General features: G+C 49.9%; 1 protein-coding gene across 1 annotated transcript in view; it reads right to left on the bottom strand.

Annotated features, from left to right (window-relative positions):
* Positions 1 to 24,494, bottom strand: part of ZFHX3 (zinc finger homeobox 3) — a 300,481-nt gene that overhangs the window by 134,027 nt on the left and 141,960 nt on the right. The window contains 4 exon segments of the mRNA XM_032486653.1: positions 12,073 to 12,569; positions 17,518 to 18,306; positions 18,309 to 19,713; positions 19,715 to 20,273. Coding sequence (XP_032342544.1) covers positions 12,073 to 12,569; positions 17,518 to 18,306; positions 18,309 to 19,713; positions 19,715 to 20,227 — 3,204 coding nt within the window. The 5' untranslated portion in view covers positions 20,228 to 20,273.

The following is a 24,494-nucleotide window of genomic DNA, read 5'->3' as shown; positions in this document are numbered from 1 at the left end:
AGTCCGTCCTGTAAGAGGCTGAGAAAGCAGTTGGAGAAACAAACTAACCCATGACACAGAGACCAGCTCGGTGCCAAACGGTAAGACACGCACTTAGAGCAGAGATACCATCTGTGGTTGCAGCAGTGGGGAGAGCTTTTTGGAAAACCAGGGATGTGTCACCAGGGCATAAAGGCAGAACAGGAAACACACTATCCCTTAAAGCCTGATGAGAAAAAAAAAAAAAAGACAGACATTTCCAACAGAGCCCAAAGCCTATTTCAGTGACGTAGATCCAAATGAGGAAGAAACGAGCATTTACAATGACATCTGTTGGATTAATTAGCTGTGTAATTAGTGCCCCCTCGGTGGAGTTGGGATTTGCCGCTGCTGTCTCAGACTCCCCCAGGTGAGATTTTATTCCAAATGCCGCTCCAAGAGGAATACACAGCAGGCCAGGCAAAGGAGAAAAGAATGTGACAGCGTGTGAGGGAGGCACTGAGAATGCAGAAGAAGCGTCAAGGGGACTTTTGGGTCCTCTGGGAGCAGATGTCAGAGAGGGAAAGTCAGCCCCTGAAAAACTGACCCAGGAACTCAGCACCTCAGAACAAACGCGAAGATGCCCAGTCTGAACTTTGCATAAACTCAAAGCACCAAAGTCCCAAAGATGCAAATCATCATGGCAAGATGATGCGGATGGAGCGAGCGGGGTATGGATTTAGAGCTGGACGTGACGAGACTGGACCAAGTCCCTGGAGAAGCGGTCCAGTCTTGCCATGCTGGCAGTTGCAGCCATCACTAACAGGAACTCAGTCTGGGCAAAAAATAAAAATAAATAAAATAAAATAAAATAAAAATGGTTGGACCCAATCTGAGAACCAGAAGTGGAACAAACACACATGAGCAGATGCCGCCAGCCAAGTCGCTCCCCACGGGGCTTCCTAAACCACAGCTGTCTGCACAGCCACCCTCGCTGACTCACGTCTAGGGCACGGAGGGGATCACAGGCCCGGCCCTCCGCCTGCCGGCTGGGCTGACTGGAAGAACGCAGGAATGCTCCCCGGGCTCCCTCCACCTCTAAGTCTTTGAGAAAACAAGAGAGCTGGTGGTAGACGGGAAAGAAACACGAAGGCCCAGGAGAGGTGGGTAGGTTACCCTGCACACCACCCTGGCGTGGGGATCCTTTATCCCCCCCACACGCACAGATCTCCTAAGCGGAAGGAAAACACGTGAGGCTGCTCAGAGAACCTTCCTATCCCATGACAGTCAAAGGTTCGTAAAGAGTCTGGAACTCAAACGAGCCCTATTTTAAGTCAGCAAAACATGTTCTAAAGATAGACGGGGTCACTCCTCTAGCACAATCTCCACCGTAAATAAAATGAGAGCCTCCCCTGGATCTTCAGGAGCAAAGGCATCTCATCTGCAGGACCCCTGCAGGGACGTGGTCCTCCCTCCTTAGGGCCAAAGGGGGCCAGGGAGCAAACACCAAACCCCGTCACTGTCATTCCCACTGTCCCAAAGGCCCTAAGATGCAGTCACATAAAAGCCAAAACTGAACCGAGTGAGTACAATCTGCACGTGTGCACAAGACCGCATGACCAACACCAGCTGGGGACACCGCTGCTCCTCTGACACTTACGGGGGGGGGGGGGTGCGGGGGAATCCTGCTGGAAAAGCCCCGAGGTCATGCAGGATTCTGTCCTCCCCAGCTGTCGAAGGAGCACAGACATCACCAAGGCGGTGGTTACTTACGGGATCTTTCCAGCTTTCCTGGCAGGAAGCAGGCATAAAGGAAGTAAGGGGACAGCAGAAAAAGGTCCCAGCCCCACACAGGTAGGACTTGTGTGCCCCAGGTGTTTCAGAAAAATAATCTTCTCCTAACTTGGAACCACATATGGTATCTGCTCACGCCCCCGGGCATTGTTCCAACAGGACGCTGGCTCTGAAGAAAGAGCCACGTGCAAGGTGAACAGAAAAGTGCGGGAATCAGGGTCCCGGTCACAGAGTATGGACAGCAGAGGTGACAAGTGCTGCTCACCGAGAGAGCTCCCTATGCAAAAGAGGTTTTTAAAGAATATGCTACAAGATTCATGAGCTTGAGACAAAAACCCCACTTCAGGGCTCAGCACTAAATTGGCACTCAAGAAATGTTGCTGACGGGGGGAGAAATCCCCTTCCCATTTATTTGTGTCCCAGAGACAACACCGGGGAAATGCTGGAGGACAGCAAATCAAGGTGACAGGTGCAGGGTCACCTCCCATCACAGAACCGGGCGGAGGTCCCTGTGCCCTGCTTTCTAACAGGAAAGCAAGTACCACCTGGTGTGACAGGTCACCCAGGGAAGTCCAGCGGTCCCCTCAGAAGTGGTTACAAGGGTCCAACAATCTTCAAGAAGGAATCTGTAGCCAGAGAGGGAGACAGAGCAGGAACAGCAGTAAGATGTAGATGAGACATTCTCTCTGCAATTCCAATGCACAGGCTGTCCCGGCAAACAAATGTTGGTTACAGCTGTTGACCTAAGAGACCAGATATGCTTTGGAGGCCCCCGTCCTGAGTCTAGGAACCTGCCCTGCTAATTAACAGGTTACAAATCAAATACCATCAGTAGATAAACATTTCTAACCTTCTAACTTGTTTGTCTTTTACGGAATGAGGATATAGACCCTAGAGAAGGTTCCTTAATCATTTCTGATGATTAGTCCCAATTCAAATCCACTTTCAGTGTCTCCCATTAGCGTTCTGTGTGCGGCAGGCACACGTAAAACAGCCATCGCTCAAGGACTGTGAACTTCTATCACATACAAATCATGGCAGGAGGAGGCCCAGGGAGCCCAAGCATGAGCAAGGGGCTTCAGCCCAGCTGAAGCATCCGGCAAAGCTGTGACAGACTGAACTGGGCAGCCTGCCGTCCGTCTCGTGGTGTGACATGAAAGCACTTCAATTAAAGGAAATAATGAAAAAGTGATTGAAAAGTAAATTTTAACAAACATCTGGATCCAGAAAATTTCAGATTTCATTACAGGAAAAGCACTTGATTTAATGCAGAAAATGTGAAAATCTGATGTGACAGTTTTCTATAAATAACAAAAACTGGAAGTCACCATTAGAGTCATTTGTGACGGTCTCCTTTTCTTAGTACGCATTTTTTAAAAAGATACTTTATCAACAAGGAAGAGACTTATCTCTCTTTATAGAGCTCCCGTCGGGCCAGCTGGCAGGACACTACTGAAGAACTTCTCTACCACCCAGAGGAAGGGTTTCCAGATTGAACACAGGATGCTCAGGTAAGTGTGAATTTCAGGTGGTAAACATACTTACATTTTATGGTACATCCTTACCATAAAAGTATTTTTTGTTCTTCTGAAATTTACATTTAACTGGGTATTTCATATTTTTATTTGCTAAATTTGGCAACTTGACCCAGAGGCCCCTGCTGTGGTATTTTCAGTGTTCCTCAGGGGCACCAGCCTGACTTGGCTGGTTTCAATAACCACCAACATTTCTGTGAGCAGTGGCTTTTTTGGCTTTAACATTTTTAATGTTCACCCTACACCCTGACTGCTTAAAAAAAAAAGTGCTGGAAACCTAATTTTATTAAATATTAAATATAAAACGACTCAGTTAGTGCTACCAAAATGGTTTTCAGAGCAACAGCTCTTCCCACCCTACACTTAAATAGAATTTATAGCTTCAAGTTATATTGAAAAAGGAATAGACCATGCTTCAAATGTATCATGTAATTATTTAAAAACTCTAGTCTTCTGACAATGTTCCTGACAATGCTTAATTGTTCCCTTACAATTTCCCTTTCAAAACAAAAAACCAGAAACCCCTGTTAGGGCTAAATGTATTCAAATTCACCCTTTTAGTCCATGTCCTAAGCAAGTTGCAAGGACTCAAAATTGGGTTCACGCCTTTGCCCCCTGCTGGCTGGCACTGCTTCCCTCTGGACTGGGTTTACCTGGAGCAACTGTGACACATGGAGTGTTTCTGGAATGCGAAGGCAAGGCAGTATGCTAATTCTCCTAAGGGTTACAGACCACCCCTAAGACGGCAGATGGCATTTGTGCAGAGAACTCTACAAGCAGTGCAGCTTACTCTGCTACACGGGGGTGGGCTGGAGGGGCAGATAGTCTGAGAGTTTTCTTTCCCAAGAAGGCCTAGGGCTTTGAGCTCAAGCATTTGTGGGGCACGGGGAGGGGCGGTGGGAGGCTTTCATTCTGACAAGGCGGTAGTTACCACATTTTCTGAAATCAGACCTCCCTGTTCCTCAGCCTGAATCAGGGGCCATGGCACACCTTTGGAATCCAAAAGGAGACTCATCACCTGTAGCTGAAAACAGTTCCTCCTGGAAATGAGCAGACACAGCCATGCGATCTCCATGCTATCCGAATAAGAACTTCAGAAAAGAGAACTTCTAGGACGTCCAGTATTTGTTCTGTCTTTTTTTTTTTTTTTTTTTAAATAAATTGTGAGACCCAAAGTCTCCATTAGAAAATAATTTAAAAAATGCGGTCCCTCTCTCAAGCCCCCATCTCTCCTGGAGACTCTCTCATCCTGGTGAATTTGAAGAAGGTTAATTACTCCAAGAAACTTCACCCCGGGGAACACGCTGGAGAGGAAGAGGAAAAGGAGAGGAAGTAACCTCATCCACTGGGCTTTACATGCCTGGAAAAGAGCAATGTCCTTGTTCCCTCTTCTTGCTCCTCAGTGCTTTCAATAAACAATACTCCGTAAATGCGCTCGGACTGATCCCAATCTGCAGTGTGTTCGAGAGGTGCTCTGTGAGACGTAGAGACTGGGGGACGATGAACGTGGCGTGTCGAATCAGCAAGGAAAGGATGGCTATTTAAGAAGTTGCTGGACAACCAAGCATCCAATTTGAAAGAAAATCCAGTCCTGAATCACACAACACACGAAAACCAAGTCCTACAACGTACTGTACACAATATACATGCCTCACAGATTAAGGTCTGAAATGGGGGCAGGAAGCACTGAAAAAACGATCAGCCAAGTGGAGCCAACCTGCCAACCAGACTCCACCAACACTCACTGGTTTGTGACTTGTACCTCTCTCTGCCTCGGCTGCCCCCATCTGAAAACAGGTGAATTAAGATTAAATCAAGTAATGCCTGTAAAGCCGGTGTAACAGCACCTGGCTTGTAGTGTCATATAGGTGCTAGCTGTTACTTTAATTGTTCTGTAACGTCAGCAGCGAGAGAGCCTCCCAGGGAAAAGAGAAGAGTTAGAAGCATGAAGAAACAGATGTGCAGCCTGGATAACATACAAATGAAACGTGTCCATAGGTTGAAGACTAATGAGAGAAACTACCGCAGCATCCAGTGCACACGAGGGAACGTTGGCCCTGAAAAACCAAGAACTCTTGCAAATCAATCAGAAAAAAGAACAATGCCCTCCCCCAAGGAATAATGAATGAATGAATGAATACAGGTCAAAGGCTTTGAACAGGAAAGCCACAAAAGAAATTCAAACACTTATTCAAAATTCTATAAGTGCATGCAACAATGTTCACCCTATCTAACAATGAGAGAGACCCATATCGGAACAAATTTGCCTATCTGATGAAAACAGAAAAATAACATTGTGTTGGTCCCCCACATGGGGGTTTGAAGATCACCTAATGTAGGGAGGGGATAAAATGTTCTTAATACTTGAAATGTTTAAAAGATTTAAAGTAGTTAAAATTTAACAATATTTAAAATGTTCTTAATAATGTTAATAATATTCTAAAAGGGTCTTCTTTTCTGAAGGGCCATTAGAAAGTACTCTATCTATGGGCCTGACACCCTGGAACAGCACAAGTATAGACAGACATACATCCTCATCTGTTCCCTACCTCATTGCCTATAGGATCAAAACTGCAGGTGACTGAAATAGACATCAGTGAGGAACTGGTCAATAAATGGAAAACTATGTGGCTGTTAAAAAGAGAGAACTAGATCAACAGGTAATAACCTGAAATGATTTTCAATGTTAGGAAGTTACATGAGGAAAGCAAGCCAAAAGCATAGCGTGTGTCTATAAAGATCTCTTAAGTGAACAGTAGGTATGTGTACGTACACACACACACACACACACACACACACACACACACACCTATTTCCATCCATATGCACACAGAGAAACCAAAGGGAGATGATCTAAGCATAACAGTGATTCGCTTCTGGCAGGCAGAATCAGAAAGGAGAAAGAGGACTTCCATTAAAAAATTGTTGAAAAATACTTAAAGATATGAGAAAGGGCTGAGGTGCAATACTGTATACAGGCAACATAATTCCAATTTTGCAAGATGCCTATGTTACAATGCAGAAAGAAGGAAATAAAAATATATTGTTGCATGGTGGGATTAGGCTGATAATTATTTCCTTGTATACTCAGTGAACACGCATAACTCATACTAATAATTCTTACCATTAAAAAAGGAGTTCACATTTTATTATTAGCTTATACTTGAGGTAAACATGGAATGCTAATATTGTAAGAAATAATTAAGAATACAATAATATTCTAAGGGAGTCTGATCAGTTCTTTACATCCACAAAAAAAGATTCAGAGGTAAAAAAGAGAAAACAAAAATACTAAAAGCATTTGGAAAAAAGGGGGAAGAGTGTTATGGTTAATGTTTATAAAACTGATTTTTCAACAGGTGGCAAATTTAGTACTAGACTTTTAAAAAATGGGCATATTTAATAAGATTTCAACTCCATTATTTGGTATCTAAAGTGTGGAGCCAAAAGGTGACAATGACCCAACCTTTTTGAATTGAGGGTGTGTATAATATAGTAACCAGAGGGATCTGGGCAAAGCTTAAAGCCAATCAGCTGAATGAATGTGTTGAATGAAAGAATCCCCACTGGAGGGATTCAGGTGAAGGTAGGATGGTTCTGGAGGGAGGGCAAGAGTGCACTGAGGTCTCCCTTTCACACTGCGCTGACTGGCCCCACATTCCTACATTATATGTTGGCCTTAGCTCCTCCAGCAGTCAAGGATTAAATCTGTCCCAACACAAGCCCTGCCTCCAAAAAATATTTAATCTTTCAACCTTCCAAGAGTCCCCATGAAGTTAACCAGTGGCCAGAAATACTGCCAGAGCCCACCCAGGCTCTCCGGGTGATAACCATGCGGCCCAAATGCAGTCTCCCAGCCCAGCCCCAAGAGCCCCCATCCCGTGAATCCAGCCATCAGGCAGGGGAAATGAACTTCAGACCCCCAGCTGCTCCAGAAGATGGAGGGCATGAAGGCAAAACGTGCTAAAATTTACCAAAACATCTGGCTTTTCACACCTTCTAAATCAACCACAGGAAAACACTCCCCTCCTTTCATTTTTGGTTGAAGGCATCAAGGTATGGAGAGAAGGCAGAAGTATGCACTTAAAAAAAACAGTGGTCCTAATGAGAAAACAAGGCTTGAGGAAACTGGTTCCAGAATGACAATGTAAACCAGATGACACCTGTACCAGTGCGCCCAAAATGCAGCCGCACGGGGGCGGAAAGCACGAGGAGGGAGGCACGGCTCACCAGAGCATTTAGGCTTTTTGCTTTCCAAGCAAGACCAAGGCTGCCAGTCACCATCTACGGGCATGAAGCATGCAGCTGTCCCCTGAGACCCCTGCCCTGCTGCCCCACGCACCCAAAAAGGAGCATGAAGAATGTAAATTACAAACCAGACCTTTGCTGTCTTGTGCATCTTCTGATTTGTCCATCCATCCTACCATGAATTTATTGTCCTGCTGAGAGAATGAACCCTGAATTTCATACATATCAGGGAAAGAACTAAGAGGGTAGATTCTAAAGTAATGCAGAGTCTGACAGAGGGTTTCTTACTTCCTTCTGCTTCGCTTAATCTCAAAAGGATGACAAGCATCAAAGTGGAGAATGTGGAGAACTGGGGTATTTTTCAGTCAATTGGTGCCCCAGTCTGCCTCCTACTGCTTGAAGCCAAGCAGACTTGGTGTCTCACCCTCTGCCTAGCTGGGCCACCACAGCTCGCATGAGACCCAGACCCTACTCTGTCATGGACAATCTTCCTTGTGCATTATTGAAGATTAATATGAAATCTTCAGGCTGGGCCCAATCAAAGGAAACTCAGCTGGGAACTGTTTGAGTAATAGATTCTGCTGGGGTCTTAATCTATCTGCTAAAGTTGATGGATTTCCATTCCAATGACTCTCAGGTGAAGAAAAACATCAAAGTGAAAACCAGATTCTAATCGTTGGCAGGTGTGCACTGATCGCCAACTGCCCTTTCTGCACCCTCCTCCCCCAAGCAGAAAACACTACAAATTTTGGAGAGCTCACTGGGGATGCCACATAGCATGGAAGTCCAGATAAACACAGAAGAGCTCGCACTAGCTCTGAACCCACACACTGGACTCAGGATCTGTGCTAGCGTGGAGGAGAGGGGAGGGCAGATGTGCATCAGTACTGCTGCCCCTCTATTTAAGACAAGCAAGAGCACTGCGCTGTTGGTGGGTGTAAGGGGTGGGAGGCTGGGGCCTGGGAGCAGGTCCTCTAAGAGAAGAGTGGTACCTTGACGTGGGAAAGCAGTGAGCTTGGGACGCACGTTCTGGAGCTCAAGTTCTAAGAGAGACAAGTACCTTTTCCACAACACGCTTCCATTCTGGTTCAGATGAATCACTATAGACAAAAAATCAAGAGCCCAACCTCGAAGCTTCACAGGGGCCCCTAGCCTTCCCGCTGTGTCGATCAACCCCAGCGCCCCCTAACAGCAGCTGTGAGGATGTGAACATGTGACCACTGGGGGCTGGGCCAGAGCCCACCACTATTTGAGACCAAAAAAAAAAGACTCAGGGAACTCAATCACGAGCTTGTCACAAAAGGAATCAGGGGGTCCAGAGAAAAGGAAACAGCTTCCATCTGATGCCCAGGGCTCTCCAGCCACCCTCTGCCCCCACCCCCAGCTCTCCTTCATTTCCAGGAGGCAGGGAGGAAGAACTCGATGAACATTAATCTCAATTTAAAAACTGCTCTCACACAATAATCAAAACGAGACAATTCTGGGCAAGAGACAGTATCGCCAGTTTTTCCTTTTTGTAGATTAGCCCAGCCTTCTCTCGTGTCTGGATTAGAAATTATCTCATGCTTTCAGACAGCTCAGTCCTAATCTAGCAACATATGTCCCAGTATTTATAACACCAAGAGAAGTGACTCTGGACTGGTGTGAGGTCAAATGACAGCCTGGAAAGCCACACTTCTGCTTCCATCTCCCGAGACCGCTGCTCTGTCTCCACCGAGAAGAAGGAAGAGGAGGGGAGACGGTGGGAGACCCAGGAGGAAGTCAGATACATCATGGCCACGTGAGTAGGTGCCGCAGGAAGCAAGCGTGGGTGTCTCCCTGGCCAATACTGAGTAATCTGCCAGGGAGCCAAGCCGGGGCAGGGTAGGGGTAGGGGGCTGTGGGGAAGGGGTGAGTGAGGAGGGCCGTGTGTGAGCAGCCGGGTGCCTCCCCGGGTCAGCAGCATCTGGAGCTGTTTCTCTAGCAGACAGTCAAGAACTCGATTATATCCAGTTAACTGTGCTCTAAACTGATTATGCATGTGCTGGGCTAATGGATTACATTAGCAAGAGGAAAAATAACATGCAATCAATCTCCATTTACCACAGGCCACACCAGGGCCTAGAGAAAAACTGACTCTCCAGCCACCTCCAATCCCCACCCCAGGTCCGAGGACGTGCGAGACCCTGTGAGAGGGACCCCCTTTGGTGGCCAGAGAAGTTGGTCTGAGTCACACTGTGGGACAGAAAGGCCTGGGGCAGACACTGAAACAGCCAGGTTTCCGGGCCACATCCAGGGGTGGGTGGGAGAGCCACGGGGACATTCATTACCCAAGGACTAATGAGACCAGTCAGCAACCTCTGGCTCCTGACACGGGGAGTTCTGCCCTGAGAGTGGGCGGGGGTCACCCTGGGACGCGCCGGCCCAACGCCCTGTCCCGGCACCTCTCCTTCCAGCACTGATTCCCACGCTCTCTCCTGCCCCCACCCCCACCCCCACAATCATGGCCCTGCCACTATGCTGCCTTTTTTGAGCATGAATTTTCTCCATATTTACAAAAAAAGAAAAAGAAAAAGATGAGCAAATTCAGGCAGGGGAGGCTGAGTGCCTGCCCAGAGTTCATTCAGCAGAGCACGGATGGAACACACACAGGCACCCTGCTCTCCAGGTGTGACCAGGGGACGAGTCTGGGGACCGACAAGGTATCCTTAGCAACTCCTCCAGGTTCCAGGCAGGCCCTTTGGAAGCAAAGCCCAGGGCTGGTCTGCTCTCACTGGAGGCCGTGGTGCTAAGAGTTAATGACCGCCCCATGCATTTTATGATCAAAAAGGCAATCTTTTTCCTCAGGTGGACGAGGCCATCTTCACACCACCTCTGGACGACCTTCACCCAAGCTACACACAACCTTCCAGGGCCACACCCAGTCCTTCGTCCTAACTGCTCAGCTGAGTCCTTTGGAAACTTTTTTTTCCACCGGTTTCTCCATCAGGTTTTCGCGACCACACCGGCACCACCCTGTGGCCGGTGAAGACCACCGATTTAAACTGGTGGCGAGGAGCCTTCCTTTCAGGGGCGGCACACGGCCAAGCCATCCAGTGAAGTTCTCTTAGGACAAGGGGGTGGGTCAGCTGCTTGGTTTCCAGACATTCCCCTCCATGCTGCTCGAGCCCATCCCTGCCAGAGTCAGCGGTCAATTCCAGAACATTCTATTCCCACTACCTCATGCCCACTTTCTCTCCTTTCCCTAGAATGTTTTCACATGCACATTACCCAGGCCTCTCAACAAGCTGAGAACAAGCAACTGTAAAATAAATTACATGTATCAATCTTGGCAGAGGCCGACATGGGAAAAGGAGCAGAGTCCTCCTCATTTGGAGTCTCCATTTAAAATCACCACAAGCAGAAAGGGGATTACAGTAGCTCAGGGCCAGGAGGAACTCAGCACCCACTAGCCCAAAGACAGGGCATCAGTGTGAAAGGAAAGAGGAGAGACTGATAATAAAAAGGAGGGAAGCGGGAAAAGAGGGAGAGGGCGTGGAAGGGACGTGGAGGGAGGCTGGGCAGATTTATGGCGATTTGTACCTGATTGTTCATACTAAAGCCATTATGGGATGATTAGAGAAAAAGGTGAGGCTTTAAGTCCAGTGAAAATCAATAGAAACGTCTGGAGCAATTCTGCCGTGCGAGTGCAAGGACTACTTACAGTATCCAAGCACCTCCTCCTCCTCACTAGTCTGCGGAGGGAGAGAAAGGATGAAGGGGGCGGGGAGGACGGCAAGGCAGAGAGGACGGAGGAAGAGGAGGAAGAGGAGGAGGAGGGTGGGAGAACCTTGGAAGAAGGAAGGAAAATCTAAGCACGAAGAAGAGAAAGGAGGCAGGGGGCATAGGAAGCAAAGGGGAAAAAAACAAGGGGGCCCCTTACCTGACCCTGTTTTTCCCCACAGCATTTACCACCTTCTAGCCTACCATATAATTTATTCATCGTGCTCATCACTCTTCCCCCCAAAAAGAACGGAAGCTCTAGCAGGGCAGGGACTGTCTATTTTGTGCTTGGATGTAGGCAAGGCATATGCCCAGAACAGGGCCTGGTATACAGTTGGCACTCAAAGTGTATCCGTTGAATGAGTGAATGAACAAATCAACAGAGGACCACAAGGGGCATCCAGGAGAGAAGAGACTAAAAAAAGGGGAACAACCAGGTGGAAAAGGAGAAGAGAAAGACTGCAGGAGATAGGGAAGAGACAGCGGCACAAAGGTGAAGCCAGAACTAGGGAAAGAGCAGTGGTGAGTGCGGGAAAAGGCAGCTCCCAAGACTGTGGGCCACAAGGGGAACAACATACAGTACCGGGCCACTGCGAACAAAACCTGCGCCCCAGGTGGGGCACCCTCAAAGAGAACCTTCAGCTCCCAGCTGAAGCCTGCCACCATGCTGCAGCTTCCTGACGAAGCGGGCGCCAGGTCCCCTTCCAACATCAGGTCCCCAGCCTGACACCAACTCAGCAGCCCTCCCGGTCACCCAGGGACCCAACCCACTCCCGCCAGACAGCCTGGGTCTTACCTTGTACAGCTTCAGGCTAGCCTCGTGCCTGGAGTTGACCGTGTGCAGCCGCAGCTTCTCCAAGCTGTTGGTGTAATAGTCACAGGCGTTGCACTTGAGGTGGACGGGGTTGCCAATGGCCACGCACTTGAGCCGCCACTCGTTGGCTTTGCCGCCCTCCTTGATGTGGGCCACCAGCTGGTACTTCTGCACATGCTTGTCTGTCTTGCAGTGCAGCTGGAAGTTGGCCTTGAGCTGGGTGTTGTAGCGGCAGAGCTTGCACTGGTACGAGTCCCCCGTCACGGCCTTCCACTCGTCCTCGGGGAGGCTGCGCTCCACATTCATGTGCAGCCCCAGCACGTCCAGGTTGTCCGTGGTGAACTTGTTGCAGACAGCGCACTGGAAGAGCTTCAGCGACGGGTCATTGGTCTGGATGAAGCTCTCGCCCAGGTTCATCAGCTCCTCCGACACCAGCTGCCCGCCCCCGAGCCGCATGTCTATGGGGATCTCACCGCCCACTGCGGGGAAGGAGAGGGGAGGAGAATCAGAGGCCAGGCTCACAGCTGCGGCCCTAACTGAGGCAGCACCCAGCCCTCCCCCACCCTCAACCTGGGTCCCAGGAGAAAAAAGATCATGTTTCAAGTGTCTTAAGGTGCTAACTGGGAAACCACACACACACACACACACACACACACACACACACACACACACACAAGCTGCTTGATGTGTTTGCATCTTTCCTATGGACATTCTGCAATCTGTGGAAAGCTCTATGCTTTTTTTTTCTTTTGAAAAAGAATGCTTAGAAAAAGACAGGAACCATAATCTCTTGGATCTGAGCAAGGAGCTGAATTGAAATATTCAAGAAAAGATGGCAAGAAGCATCATTCACTGGACATAATAGATACTGAAACTCTAGTTCCCAAAATGCTGTAAATGAGTTGCAGCTGCAAACTAAGATACCAAGCCTCAGTGGCCAAGCAGAATTGGGCCCAGAAAGCACCTAAAGCAGCCATGCCCAACGGAACTTTCTGTGAAGATGGACACATTTCCTATCTGCACTGTCCCACGTGCCTACTGAACACCTGCGATATAGCTAAAGCACAACTAAGGAATCAAATTTTTGGTTTTATTTTATTTTAATTCATTTAAGTGTGGAAGTCACCAGTCACACATGGCTAGGGACTACTGTACTGGACAGCGCAGCTCTAAACCTGAGATTTCGGCAATGATCCCCCTGCTCCTCACCACGCCCCGCTGGTCAATATCCGACCTGCCCGTCAATGGTGCCAGCTCCTCCTACATCTCCCCAAGAGTAGGGTCATTTCCTTTTTCTGAGACCCCGTACTGCATGAAACGTAGGTCTATTATGGGACATGTCACATTCTCCTTTGTCCTAAGTCAGCCCACACACATAGCCATGTGCTGGCCAGTTTCCCCATCAGGGTGCAGTCTCTTTAGGACAAGGGTCCAGTCTTCTTGCTGAACCTGTAGAGAGTATCCAGCCCCTGCACAGAGGCTCTTAATGTCTGCCTGTCAGAAGGAGAAAAAGGAGCCAAAACGTTTCAGGCTCAGGAAGTGATCGAGATGGACACTGAAATGCAAAGGTCAGCTCCTGGCCCCCCAAAAAGGGGTCCAAGAAAACTCTGCTCCTCCATCTCTACTGCTGTTCTTTTTCAGTCCATCACCACCCTGCATAAACCAAGGACCAGCTCTCATTCACCAGGAGTAAATTAATACTCTGCGCTCTTATTTATATCACGAGAAAGGCTTGGAAAGAGGAGCCTTCCCTCCATTACCTAGAAGCAGACACTCAAGCAGAAAGCTGTACGTCGGCTTCTATTTTTTGCTTCTCCCCTAAACACACACACACTCAAGCTATTATGTCTGCCCTTGCCACTCCCCTAACTGATATTTAAACTTGACCTTTCATATGTGTGGCTGGGCTGAGGTTACTTTTTTTAATGACTGATTAGAATCCAAGTTATTGGCTAATCAAAGAAAAAAATGTTATTAAAAAAAAATTCTCATTTATGCCACACAAGATATTTCGAGTGAGGAGCTCAGCTCAGACTCAGCTGAGAGGAGTGGCTGCATCTGAAGCCTGCGGACAGTGTAGTAAACCACAGAAATCTTCTGCACATGCATTCCAGGAGACTCGGGAAGCTTTCTGCTTGTCTTCTCTCTTGCCATCTCCCCTGGTGAGAGGAGCCATAACTATGACATTCTTTCTAGGACAAGAGAGAAAAAGACAGGGGGTGGGGGGAGGAGGAGCCTAAAAGCTTTATCCCTTAATGGGGACAAAGGCCGGGCAGCATCCATGAAACATACACAGTGTTCAGTGAAAGCAGAAACTGCCCAGAGGGTGAGACAAGGAGCAAACATATATTTGTTTCTGATGCCGACCACCTGAAGCATCAAATCTTCTTCACTTTTTAAATTTAACCTCAGCACATCAATATCACTCTAAAGAGAAATTCAGCTGTCACTTGCTGGATGCCTGAGTGGAAATGAGAAGTCCTCGGGATGTGCAGAGGACATCAGTCCCTATTCCTACCCCAAGCTCTTAAAATGTAATGCAAATCAAAGAAGCAGAGAAGCAGTGAAATGAGGGTGTCAGGCAAGCCAAAACTCCCTTTGAGGACTGCACCCTGGACAAACACACGCAGGACTTCGAACCCAACAACAGAGCCATAGGGCCAGAAGGAATTAATTCAGCCCCTGAGAAGTAGAGGAACCTCACCCGATTCACAGCTGGTTGGAGGGGAGCCCCACAGTGAGAACGCTGTGGGGGCTGACCCATGAGCCACACTGGACACGCGATCTTGGAGAGGAGTGGGCCCCCTCTCCCCGTACACACCCAACTTCAATGCTGGAAACTGACACCCTGGCATATGAGTCCACCCATTTAGCACATCCTAAGAGAGGCCCAGGAATTAAAAGACACCTTGCACAATCCAAAGCAGAATCAGAGGGGCTCTTAAACCCCATGCAGGTCTCCTGAGGCTGGCTGGCTACTCGGGAAACACGTGGCTGCCTCGCAACCTACCCGCTTCTCGGTGCTGTGCTAAATTTTACTCCAAAGGGACATCTGGCAGGATGTTCATCTGGCCTCAAGTTTATTATCTTATCTACAAATAGGGGCAAATTCAACCAGACAAGATCAAGGGGGATGACCTCTTCCCTAAAGGCCTCTAGAAAGAAAGCATCCCCAGCATCGGTGCCTGTTGATAATAAGGAGAAGGTTCTGTTGAAGGAAGTATGTAAACTAACTTTGGCAGCAGGAGTGGATGTCACAAAAACGTTTTTCCCCGCTGCAGAGCCCAGTAATACCTAATAACACCTACAGCCTTCTCGTAAATGGTCTCATCAGTAGAGATGCAGATGGAAAGTTACGGATCTTTTCATCTGCATGTGTTGCTACTGAGCCCATGTGACTTAAATTCTAAGTCCTGGTGGACGTGTCCTATCCTACCCGCACCCACTCAGGCTTCCAGCATGAAGTATCTGTTGCTCTCACTCCAATTCAACAGCTCTCGTGGCTTTTAAGGCAGACACAGGAAGTTTCCAGAGACTCACCTCGGCTGACAAGCAGTGACACTGGAAATTCAAGGGTCCTCTCCTGAGCTATCTGGATAAGGTCTTGAGAAGGAAAGACTTTAATCTCTTTAAGAAATAAAGTCCAGATCTTCTGTGTATGCGCAGAACGCAAGCACTCATTCTTCTGCTTCTTTTGCATCTGCCATATGCCCATAAATGCACGATGCCCCACAGACTCACAGACAGTGGGTGTTAAAAGCAAAATATTCCTCTACCTCTCAATTCAAGCCTTAGTCAGAATTACTGGTTTTCAAGGTAATTAAAAAGTCCTCACTTTGACCCAGTATGAACCTATCCATTTTCTGTGTCTTCATTCCACTTACATTATATTTGATTTACTCCAAGATCTGCCTCCCCCAGATTTTAAATCTCCTGACGAGAAATCCCCAATTCCCACAGGCTTAAAAAAAAAAAGTCTCAGTGTACCAATGGCATCCCCAGGTGTGCATCCCTCGTGGTTCACTCTGGGGACAGATCAGATGATTGATCCCTCTGCATCCATGATTAACCAGTGGGTGAAACATCTTCAAATTGTTTGGTAGTAAAGGATCAACAGGTCAATATTCCAAAACAGAAAACAGGATTAAAGTAGCACGGATTCAAATTTAAACGCATAAGCAGGAAAAACAAATTAAATGCTACAAAATGTAACTCATGAGAAACAAATAGCACTAAAACACCACACAAATAAAAATGTGCCAACTGGTGAGGTTCAGCCCTCTGCCGTTAACCCAAGCCACTCCAGGATAAAGGTACTTTTTCACTTTGTTGCAGAGAATACCTTACTCCCATGTCAGTGAGGGGATCCTGCCTCATTCAGGACATCACTGCTGGTCCCAAGATGTTAGCAGGGGTCAAGGAATGGAGGCCAGGCAGTTCCTGTCCGAGGCCCGGGTAATGGGGGTGGGAGGGACCCAACTGTCACACTAGTCCTGAAGAAACTGGTTTGTACATCTTCTTGCTATCAGAACTCTCCCTCAGAAGTAGATGAGTCTTTTTACATAAAGACTCATGACTTCTGGCAACCAAATCCTATCCTCGTGGCCCCATTCTAGCTCTATTGAGCCGATCAGTGAGACGGCCAACTTGCCTGTTCTAACATGGCAACAAGAGCTCTGTGAACCAGGATCTGGTATTAAAACTTAGCTTTCTTTAATGCACAATTGTACAAGTTATTCACTTCTCATCAATCACACCACTCCTCACGGCGTCCCAGGGCAATTTCATTCCCAGCTATGCTAATGCCCAGCAACTCATGCAAAGAAAGAAAGAAAGAATGTGTCTCTTTCATCAAGAGCCTGGTGAAAACACTGGAGAACTTTGGGAAACGTGTCTGGGTGGGTCCGGGTCAGCTCAGAACCAGCCTTGGATTATTTAAATAAGATACACTACGGTTTCCAGTTCCTCCTACAGAGACGACTGTCCCTATTAAAATCTCCAGCTACCGTTGCCTGTACATTTCAGTCAATCTTTAATGGCATCCCAAAGTGTAGGGGAACAGTGGTGATTTTTTAAACTGAGAAAGGGACAGAGAAAGACAGAATAGGTACAGAAAGGAAAGTTGAGCAGGAGCCAAAAACGAGAGGAAAACAAATTTTAATCACGGCCCATGGAGCCTGAGTGTCATGGTGTCTGTTGAACGCATGCCATCTTCCACAGGCTCACACAGACCGCAAGGGACTCTTGAGGAAAAGATCTGCTGGTTGGATGCTCAAGTTTAGCACAAAACAACTCTCAAGAAAATACAGATCTTGTATTTTCCACAGGACTTGACGGAATCAACTGAGGCAATGGGGCCTCAGCCCACTCTCAGCTCTCCCCGGTTCAACTCGCACCGTGAACAAACACACACGGAGTCAGCCTCACCTAGAGCGGGCGTCATGGCGGCCATGGGCCCCGTGGGATCCAGCTGGAATCCACTCATCACGAACTGGGCATCCGAGGCGGCGCTGTCCACCTTCAGGCTGGGCAGGTTCATGTTCTGGGCCAGGTAGTACTGGTAGAGCTCGGCCTCGGCGGGTGAAGGCAGGCTGCCGAGGCCCAGGTGGCGGTTGTGTTGGAGCTGGGTCATGTTCTGCTGCAGCAGCATCATGTTATGCATGTGCTTCTCACTGGTCATGTGGATGCGGAGGTTCCGAGCCACGTTGGTCTCGTAATCGCACACCTCGCACCGCCAGGTGGGTTTGGTTTTTGGTTTGGTGGGCGAGGGGGCCCCGCAGGAGCTACCAATATTGGCTGCCGCTGCGGCTGCTGCAGCCGCCGCAGCCGCCGCCCCAGCCGTGTGGCTGAAGACCTGCTCCCCCCCTCCGTTCTGCAGGTTCTGCATGTTGTTGAGATGCTTGTCGGACTGCATATGAATACTGAGGTTGCCTTTGGTAGTTGTGGAGTAGTTACACACCTCACAGCGGAAAGGCTTGTAACCACACGTGTAGCTCTCGCCTCGAGCCAGCCGAGGGTGGGGCTGCCCGCTTTTGCAGTAGACGCAGGAGCCCCCCGGCTCTGGGTGCTTCTCCTTCATGTGTGCCTCCAGCGTCTGCTGGTACTTGTAGTGCCAGTTGCACTTGGGGCACTTGAGTGTCTTGCATGAGTTACGAGAATGCATCATGGTCATGTGGCCGCCCAGCGAGCGGGAGGAGCCCAGGACCGTATCGCATTTGGGCACTCCACGCCACTCCCCGAGGGGCACTCCCCCACCCCAAGCTCGCAGAGGGAGCCAGCATGCTGGTGATGGGGGACGAAGCCCCCATCGTCACCCTCTGTGCTTTCATTTGGTTCTGGTGCTGTGGCATTGTCTTTATTGGCACTTTCATCAGTAAAGTCCAGCCTCCTGCCGCCCTCTGCCACGTTGGCCCTGATGCCCTCACTGTTAAAGCTTAAACGATTCCTCCTGTTCGCACCATCAAAGACAACAAAGGAAGAAGCGGAATTAGAACTAGTAGAAGCTGCGCCCCTCGACAGGGTCTGGAGCACATTAGGCATTAAGGGGGAGTTAGAAATGCTTTGGTTTGAGAGAGCAAAGTCCTTTTTGCTGCTACTACCTGCCGCAGCCCCTGACTCCTCAGGGGGCCTGTCCTCCAGCTCATCATCCAACTCACTTGGAAAGAGTCCTTTGCAACCCTCGTCTTCCTCCTCCTCCTCTTCCTCATCCTCTTCTTCCTCCTCCTCCTCTGCCTCTTCTTCCTCTTCCTCCTCCTCCGCCTCCTCCTCGGCTGGCTCTGCTTTCTCGGAGAAGCAATCCGGATCGCCCACTTCTTGCTTTTCTCCTTCTGCTGCCCCAGAGTCCTTGCCCTCTGAGGATTTGGTAGGACTGGAGGCCAGAGGCCCCAGGGGGACTGAGGTAATGGGGGTCTTCAGGACTGAGCTGGTGAGCCCACCAAGGTTCAAGAGGGTGCTGGGGGTCAAGATGCCAGCCTGGGGCTGCTCGGGGCCGGCGGCGGGGCCGGCGGGGAGAGCCTCCTCCCCTTCCATGCGAATGCCACTAAATTTACCATAAAAACTGTGTCCGGGGCCTATGAGGTTAGCGGTGGAAACTAAAGGGAGTTGAAAGTTTTTGTTTTTTGGTTCCAGAAAACTTACAAGGGGTTCCTTGTCTTTGCCAATCCCTTGGATGATAGCGGAGATGTTCTTATTGCTAAGAATTTTCCGCTCGTCTTCGCTCAGGGTCATTCGATGGTCGTGCACCGCGTGGGTCACAAAGGAACGGACGTACCCGAAGGAGAGTTTGCACAAGAAACACATCAGGATGGGCTTCCTCTTGCCGTAGAGCACGAAGCCATCGAATTTGGACAGGTCCACATTGTTGGGAACATCTTTGGATACGCAGGAGCTTTTGGCAGAGCCGTCGCTGTTCAGGTAATCCTTGTTGCTTTTGTGTCGCACGTCAAAAACGCGGAAGCTGTGCAGGACGGGGCTGAGCCCCGACAGGGCTGAGGTACTCGGGAAAGCCTGGTCTGGGCCCTCAAACCATTTCCCGAAGGATGAGGCTATGTGGAACGTGTTGATGATCTGTGGGTAGACGGGTGCAGCACAAGAAGGGTCCCCTTGTTTGCCCCCCGCCCCAGGGGAGAGAGTTCAGAAAGAGCGGGAGAGGCCCGCTGCCGCTGCCGCAGGCGCCCCCACCCTGGGTCAGCTGGCTCAGGCTCTCAACGATGTACGCCGAGCCGTCCGGCTGGTACACTATCTCCCCAGCCAGGTTCTCCACGTCACTCTCCTCGTCCCCCTCCTCGCTGCTGTCGCTCCCGCTCTCCTCCCTCAGGGGCGGCGGAGGGTGCGCACTGGGGCAGTGATGCTCCATGTAGGTCTGGAGACTGGCGAAGGAGGCCGAGCACTCGTTGCAGCTGACCTCCTTGCCAGCGGGCTCGGCGGCGGGGCCAGCCGGGGCGGTGCTCTCCACGAGGCGCTCATTGAAGGGGGCCCTCAGGCTGTCCAGGGGCCCATGGTTCTCGCTTGTGGACTGCTCCATGCTACTGGGTTTGTCGGGGAGGTGGGTGCTGTTGAGTTCAGTCCATTGCTGGTGCTGAGGGATACCGCACCCATTGTCCTTCCCCGAGACGACAGGCGAGTCACAGCCTTCCATGGTAAGGCCTGCGTAGAGCTTTCATTGCACCCAGTACGGATCGGACCTGAAGGGCGGAGGCAAGGGGGAGAGGAGGGAGAGAGGGGGAAGAGAGAGAGAAAGGAAAGAGGTTAGGAGGGCCGAGGCTAAGGTCCCGCACAGGGTGCTCTAATAGGCTTCTGTCCACACCCACTACAGAGACCACAGGGTCACGGGGACCCCGGCCATCGCCCCACCCCGTCCGGGCGCAGAGGGCGGGCAGAGCCCCTGGGTGTCACAGCCACAGCGCGTGGCAGGAGCAGGGGGCGTGGGGAAGGGGGCCTTAGAAGAATCCCTCTTTGTCTTCGGGTTGTCGGCTGCTCTACCTCTGGAGACCAGTCCGAATCTGTGTTCTCTGCAGGCACAGTGTTCGTCAGGGCCAGGCGATGAGCACGGGGGAGGAGGAGGACTGACTGCATGGTTTCACGCAGCCCCAGCAAGCACAAAGAACGGCGGCCCCACCGCATACAGATGGCAGCACGGAGCCGCCCCAGCTGCCCGCACTGTCCGTGGGCCAGGGGAACACCGGGAACAGACGGGCAGGAGGAGGAGGACTCTGCAGCCCTAGAGAAAGCACGGTCAGCCTGGGCAGGGACACGCCATTTGATTTAGGGGAGAAGTGGTGCTGCTGTTCTTTCTGACCGCGTTGCTAGTTTCAGAAGTCCATCAAAAAGGGCTGAGGGCTGCAGGGCCCAGGGGAAAGCAAACAGGCCTGGGCACTCTCTGCAAAGCCCCTGAAAGGGCCAAAGGCTGCATTCATCCTCTCCGAGTCTGGGAAACATTGTTCCACTTTACAAGCAGCCCAGTGCCACCCCGATACTAAGAAAGGCGGGCCTCCCAATTCCCGTCTCCTCCCACAAGCCACAGAATAGCTCTGCTGGTGACTCAAAATATGTAGGTGCAAAACATGAGCTTGATATTTCTAGAAAGAGCCACCCAGACTCTCAACAGGCGAACTGCCCCACCAGCAGAGACCATCTCGCCCCGTCTGGATGGAGCCCGTACACCACTGGCTGGGTGGTTTTTTGCTGTCAAGGATCTTAGCGGCGAGCTGAGGTGGCAGCTGGGCTCAGCCAGCCCCGGCTCCACACCTGCCTCTCAGTTATTAGTCGCTACCCAAGCAGCTGTCCTTCAGCCCTGGGGCTTTTCCGTTTCCGACTCCAAAGTGCCACTGAGCTGAATTTGCCCTCTGAGACCTCACATCCCTGGGGAGGGAGGCACCAGGTCGCCTGCCACCGCTCTGCTCCCGTGGCAACAACATCCCAGTTGCATTTCTTCTGTCCCTGCATCTCTCTGACAGGCAACTTAGCGCCTCACACAGCCCTGATCGTCTGCTGCAAATCCCAGGCCACCCTCCCCGCTACGCCTCTTTCCTGGAGAACACTTGGCTGCTTCTCCACCCACCATCCCATTCATACACAGCAGATGAAGGTTTTGGCTGAGTTTGGTCTCCCCATCTTCTCCCGACCACCCTCATCTTCCCATTCTTTTTTCATTTCTTGATTCTGACTGCACAGTGAGCCAACAGCTCCCCCTCGGGAAAAGACGAGGAAGGCAAGTTTACCAGAAGTCTCCGGAGAAATTACTTTGGAAGAATGTGTGCTGTTTTGTTTAAAACATACACACATCCCCTACCCCTCAGTTTACAACCTCGAACTCCGTTACAACAAAGTTCCGTGTGCCTCAGAAAAGACATATTGATTTTAAACTAAGATGACTACACTAAACCAAACCAAACAGCAAAAGCAGTGAGACTTCCTCACAAGGCTTAGCTGGGATACAGGTGAGAATCCAGGGTGGCTCTTTCCAAGGATACACATGATTGGCTGGACGACATCTGATTGACAGCACAGCCAAAAAAGGTTGGCAGGCCTGAAGGGGCGGGAGGGTTAACAGCCCAATTGTAAAATCAATGTCATAAATGCTTGGTAAGTTACAGGAACATGCGGGAAGGGGAGGCCACGATTGATAAAGGAGAACAGCTTTGATGCTTCACCAGGGACTTGTGTATCGACAGCAAAGCCAATCTCCTCTCAAGCCTGGACTGGGCCGAGAAACCTGCAAGCGTTTACCTATTAATTGGTGGGCTTTTCTTGCTCTGCTCTCTTCTTCCTCCACAGATCATCCAACTAAGGGACTGGGACTTTTAAAAACTCACCTAACTTTTGTTTTCTATTCCTTAGCAAAAGATGTCAAGAAAAGACGACACTGTGGGCAAAGACAGATGCCCTCCTGGTGGTGATGAGAGCCTCACAAGAGGGGACACGCTGGGGCCATTCATTTGCAGGGGGCAGCAGTCCACTGAGACACGGACAGGAAAGAAGGACCCTGCTCCGGATCTGCGGTGCCTGCTCTGGGCTTCCTTTGGATGCGTGCTGGCCAGACGAGCAGACGCTCTGACAACCTTGCTAGGGCAAGCGTCATTTAGGGCCGAGTAACATGTCTTCACCTGGGAACCTGCAAGAAAGGCAGGCTCAGCCCTGCCCCAGATCAGAATCTGCATTTTTAACACAATCCCCAAGGGATGCGCATCATCAAAGCTTGAGACGCTCTCTGCTTTACAACACCCTTGCCTGGAGAGCCAGCGCCTCTGTGCTTGCAGGTGCCCATACTGTGAGGGAACCAGACAGGCTCAGTCTGGGAGATGCAGAGATGCGGGTGGACAAGGCGGAACCAGAGCCCAGCAATGAAGAAATCTCTTAACCTGCGCCATCCTTCAGCTCAAGGACCTCAGGCCTCTACCACTCTCCCACCCGGCCAGCAGTTCCTCTCACTCTGTTTATCAGCCAGTCAATAAGAAAAAGGTAGTTCTTACTTAAGGAGGCAGAAGTCAACCCGGCAGGTCGATCAGCACTCTGTCTGTAAACATGGTTTCCCGTAAAATCAATGATCTTCAGTTACAGAGGGCAGCCTGGGAACCTGGCGGGTCCCCACACTCTCACAGGCAGCCCCCCAGCCCAGCCCTCCCTGCACCCTGCCTCATCCTTCACTCCGGCCAGCGCCGGCTCACACACCACGAACCCTAACCCTCCCCGCGGCCTGCTTCCCTCCCGCCACTTCCTCCCCCAAATTCCCTTTAAACACGCGGTGTTCTACTCGTGATCACCAATGCTGTGCTCAGCATGGGGTTTTTGTGTGTACATGTGGTTTTAAGAATTCAGTTGCATGTCACCAGAGCACAGCTCTCCAACAGGAGTGACCTAGTGCTCTCACTCTCTCTGCTTAGCACCTAAAGCTGCCATGCGAGGAGTAATCTTGTACAGAAGGGTTCCAGCGTCTTCATCAATCCGCCCCCTTGCTCCTCTTACAGTTTCCTTAGAACCTAACTGTAAAGCCCCCGCATCTGTGCCAATATCAGTCTTTATTTTTCAAAGATTGCTTAAAATGATAAAACTCCACCATGTCATCCTGGGGCCCCCCATTAACAAAGTGATCCATCTCCCTCTTTCAACTGAGAAGACGTGATGTGACAGTTTTATCACATTCCTTTAAGGAGACGGGACTGGGTTCCAGGCAGCAGTGACGGGGAAGCCGGGGTCGGGGGTGCAGTTATTAGAGAGGGAGGGGGCTCCGCTGTTGCTCCAGTTCCTGGAGAATTAAACGTGAACAGTCGCACTGTGTAATTTTAAATTGTTAATTAGCACAGGGTTAATTAGGCGGTCCTTTCACAAGAGGCTGTTTGGCAGAAAACCAAGAAAGGAACAAAGGGGAAGAAAAGAAAAACAAAGAGAGAACGGAGCTGGTAAGAAACTGTTGCCTCCGTGAATAACGCACGAAGCAGTGCCAGAGCCCTGTGAGCCGGTGGGTAAGAAATGCTGTTTCCCGGGCTCCCTGCTCTGCTGGAGGCGGGATCAATGAGCACCGTCTTCCTGAAGGCGATTTGGCAGTGGGTATCGAAAGCCTCAAAAATGCACATGCCCTTTGACTCAGCAATTCCCCCATTCCAGGAAACAATCCAAGATATGCACAGAGATATAAGATTATTCATCACAGTATTTATAACAGGAAATAAAGATGGAAATAATCTGGTGAAACAAAGGACTCTAAATAAATTACTAGTGTGTAGCATTCCATAGGATGTTATAAATGTTATTATTTTTTAAAAGAAACTACTTACAGGCATGGGAAAATGGTCATGCAGGATGCTAAGCGAATAAAGCCTATATTGGTCTGCATAGGGAGATACACGAGGGTCATATTAAAAATTTTTTCAATGGTAATTGCCAGGGGATGGGGTCATGGGTGACCT

This window comes from Camelus ferus, chromosome 9 (genome assembly GCF_009834535.1).
Source record: "Camelus ferus isolate YT-003-E chromosome 9, BCGSAC_Cfer_1.0, whole genome shotgun sequence".
Lineage (NCBI taxonomy): Eukaryota > Metazoa > Chordata > Mammalia > Artiodactyla > Camelidae > Camelus > Camelus ferus.
This window is presented reverse-complemented; position numbering and strand designations above follow the sequence as displayed.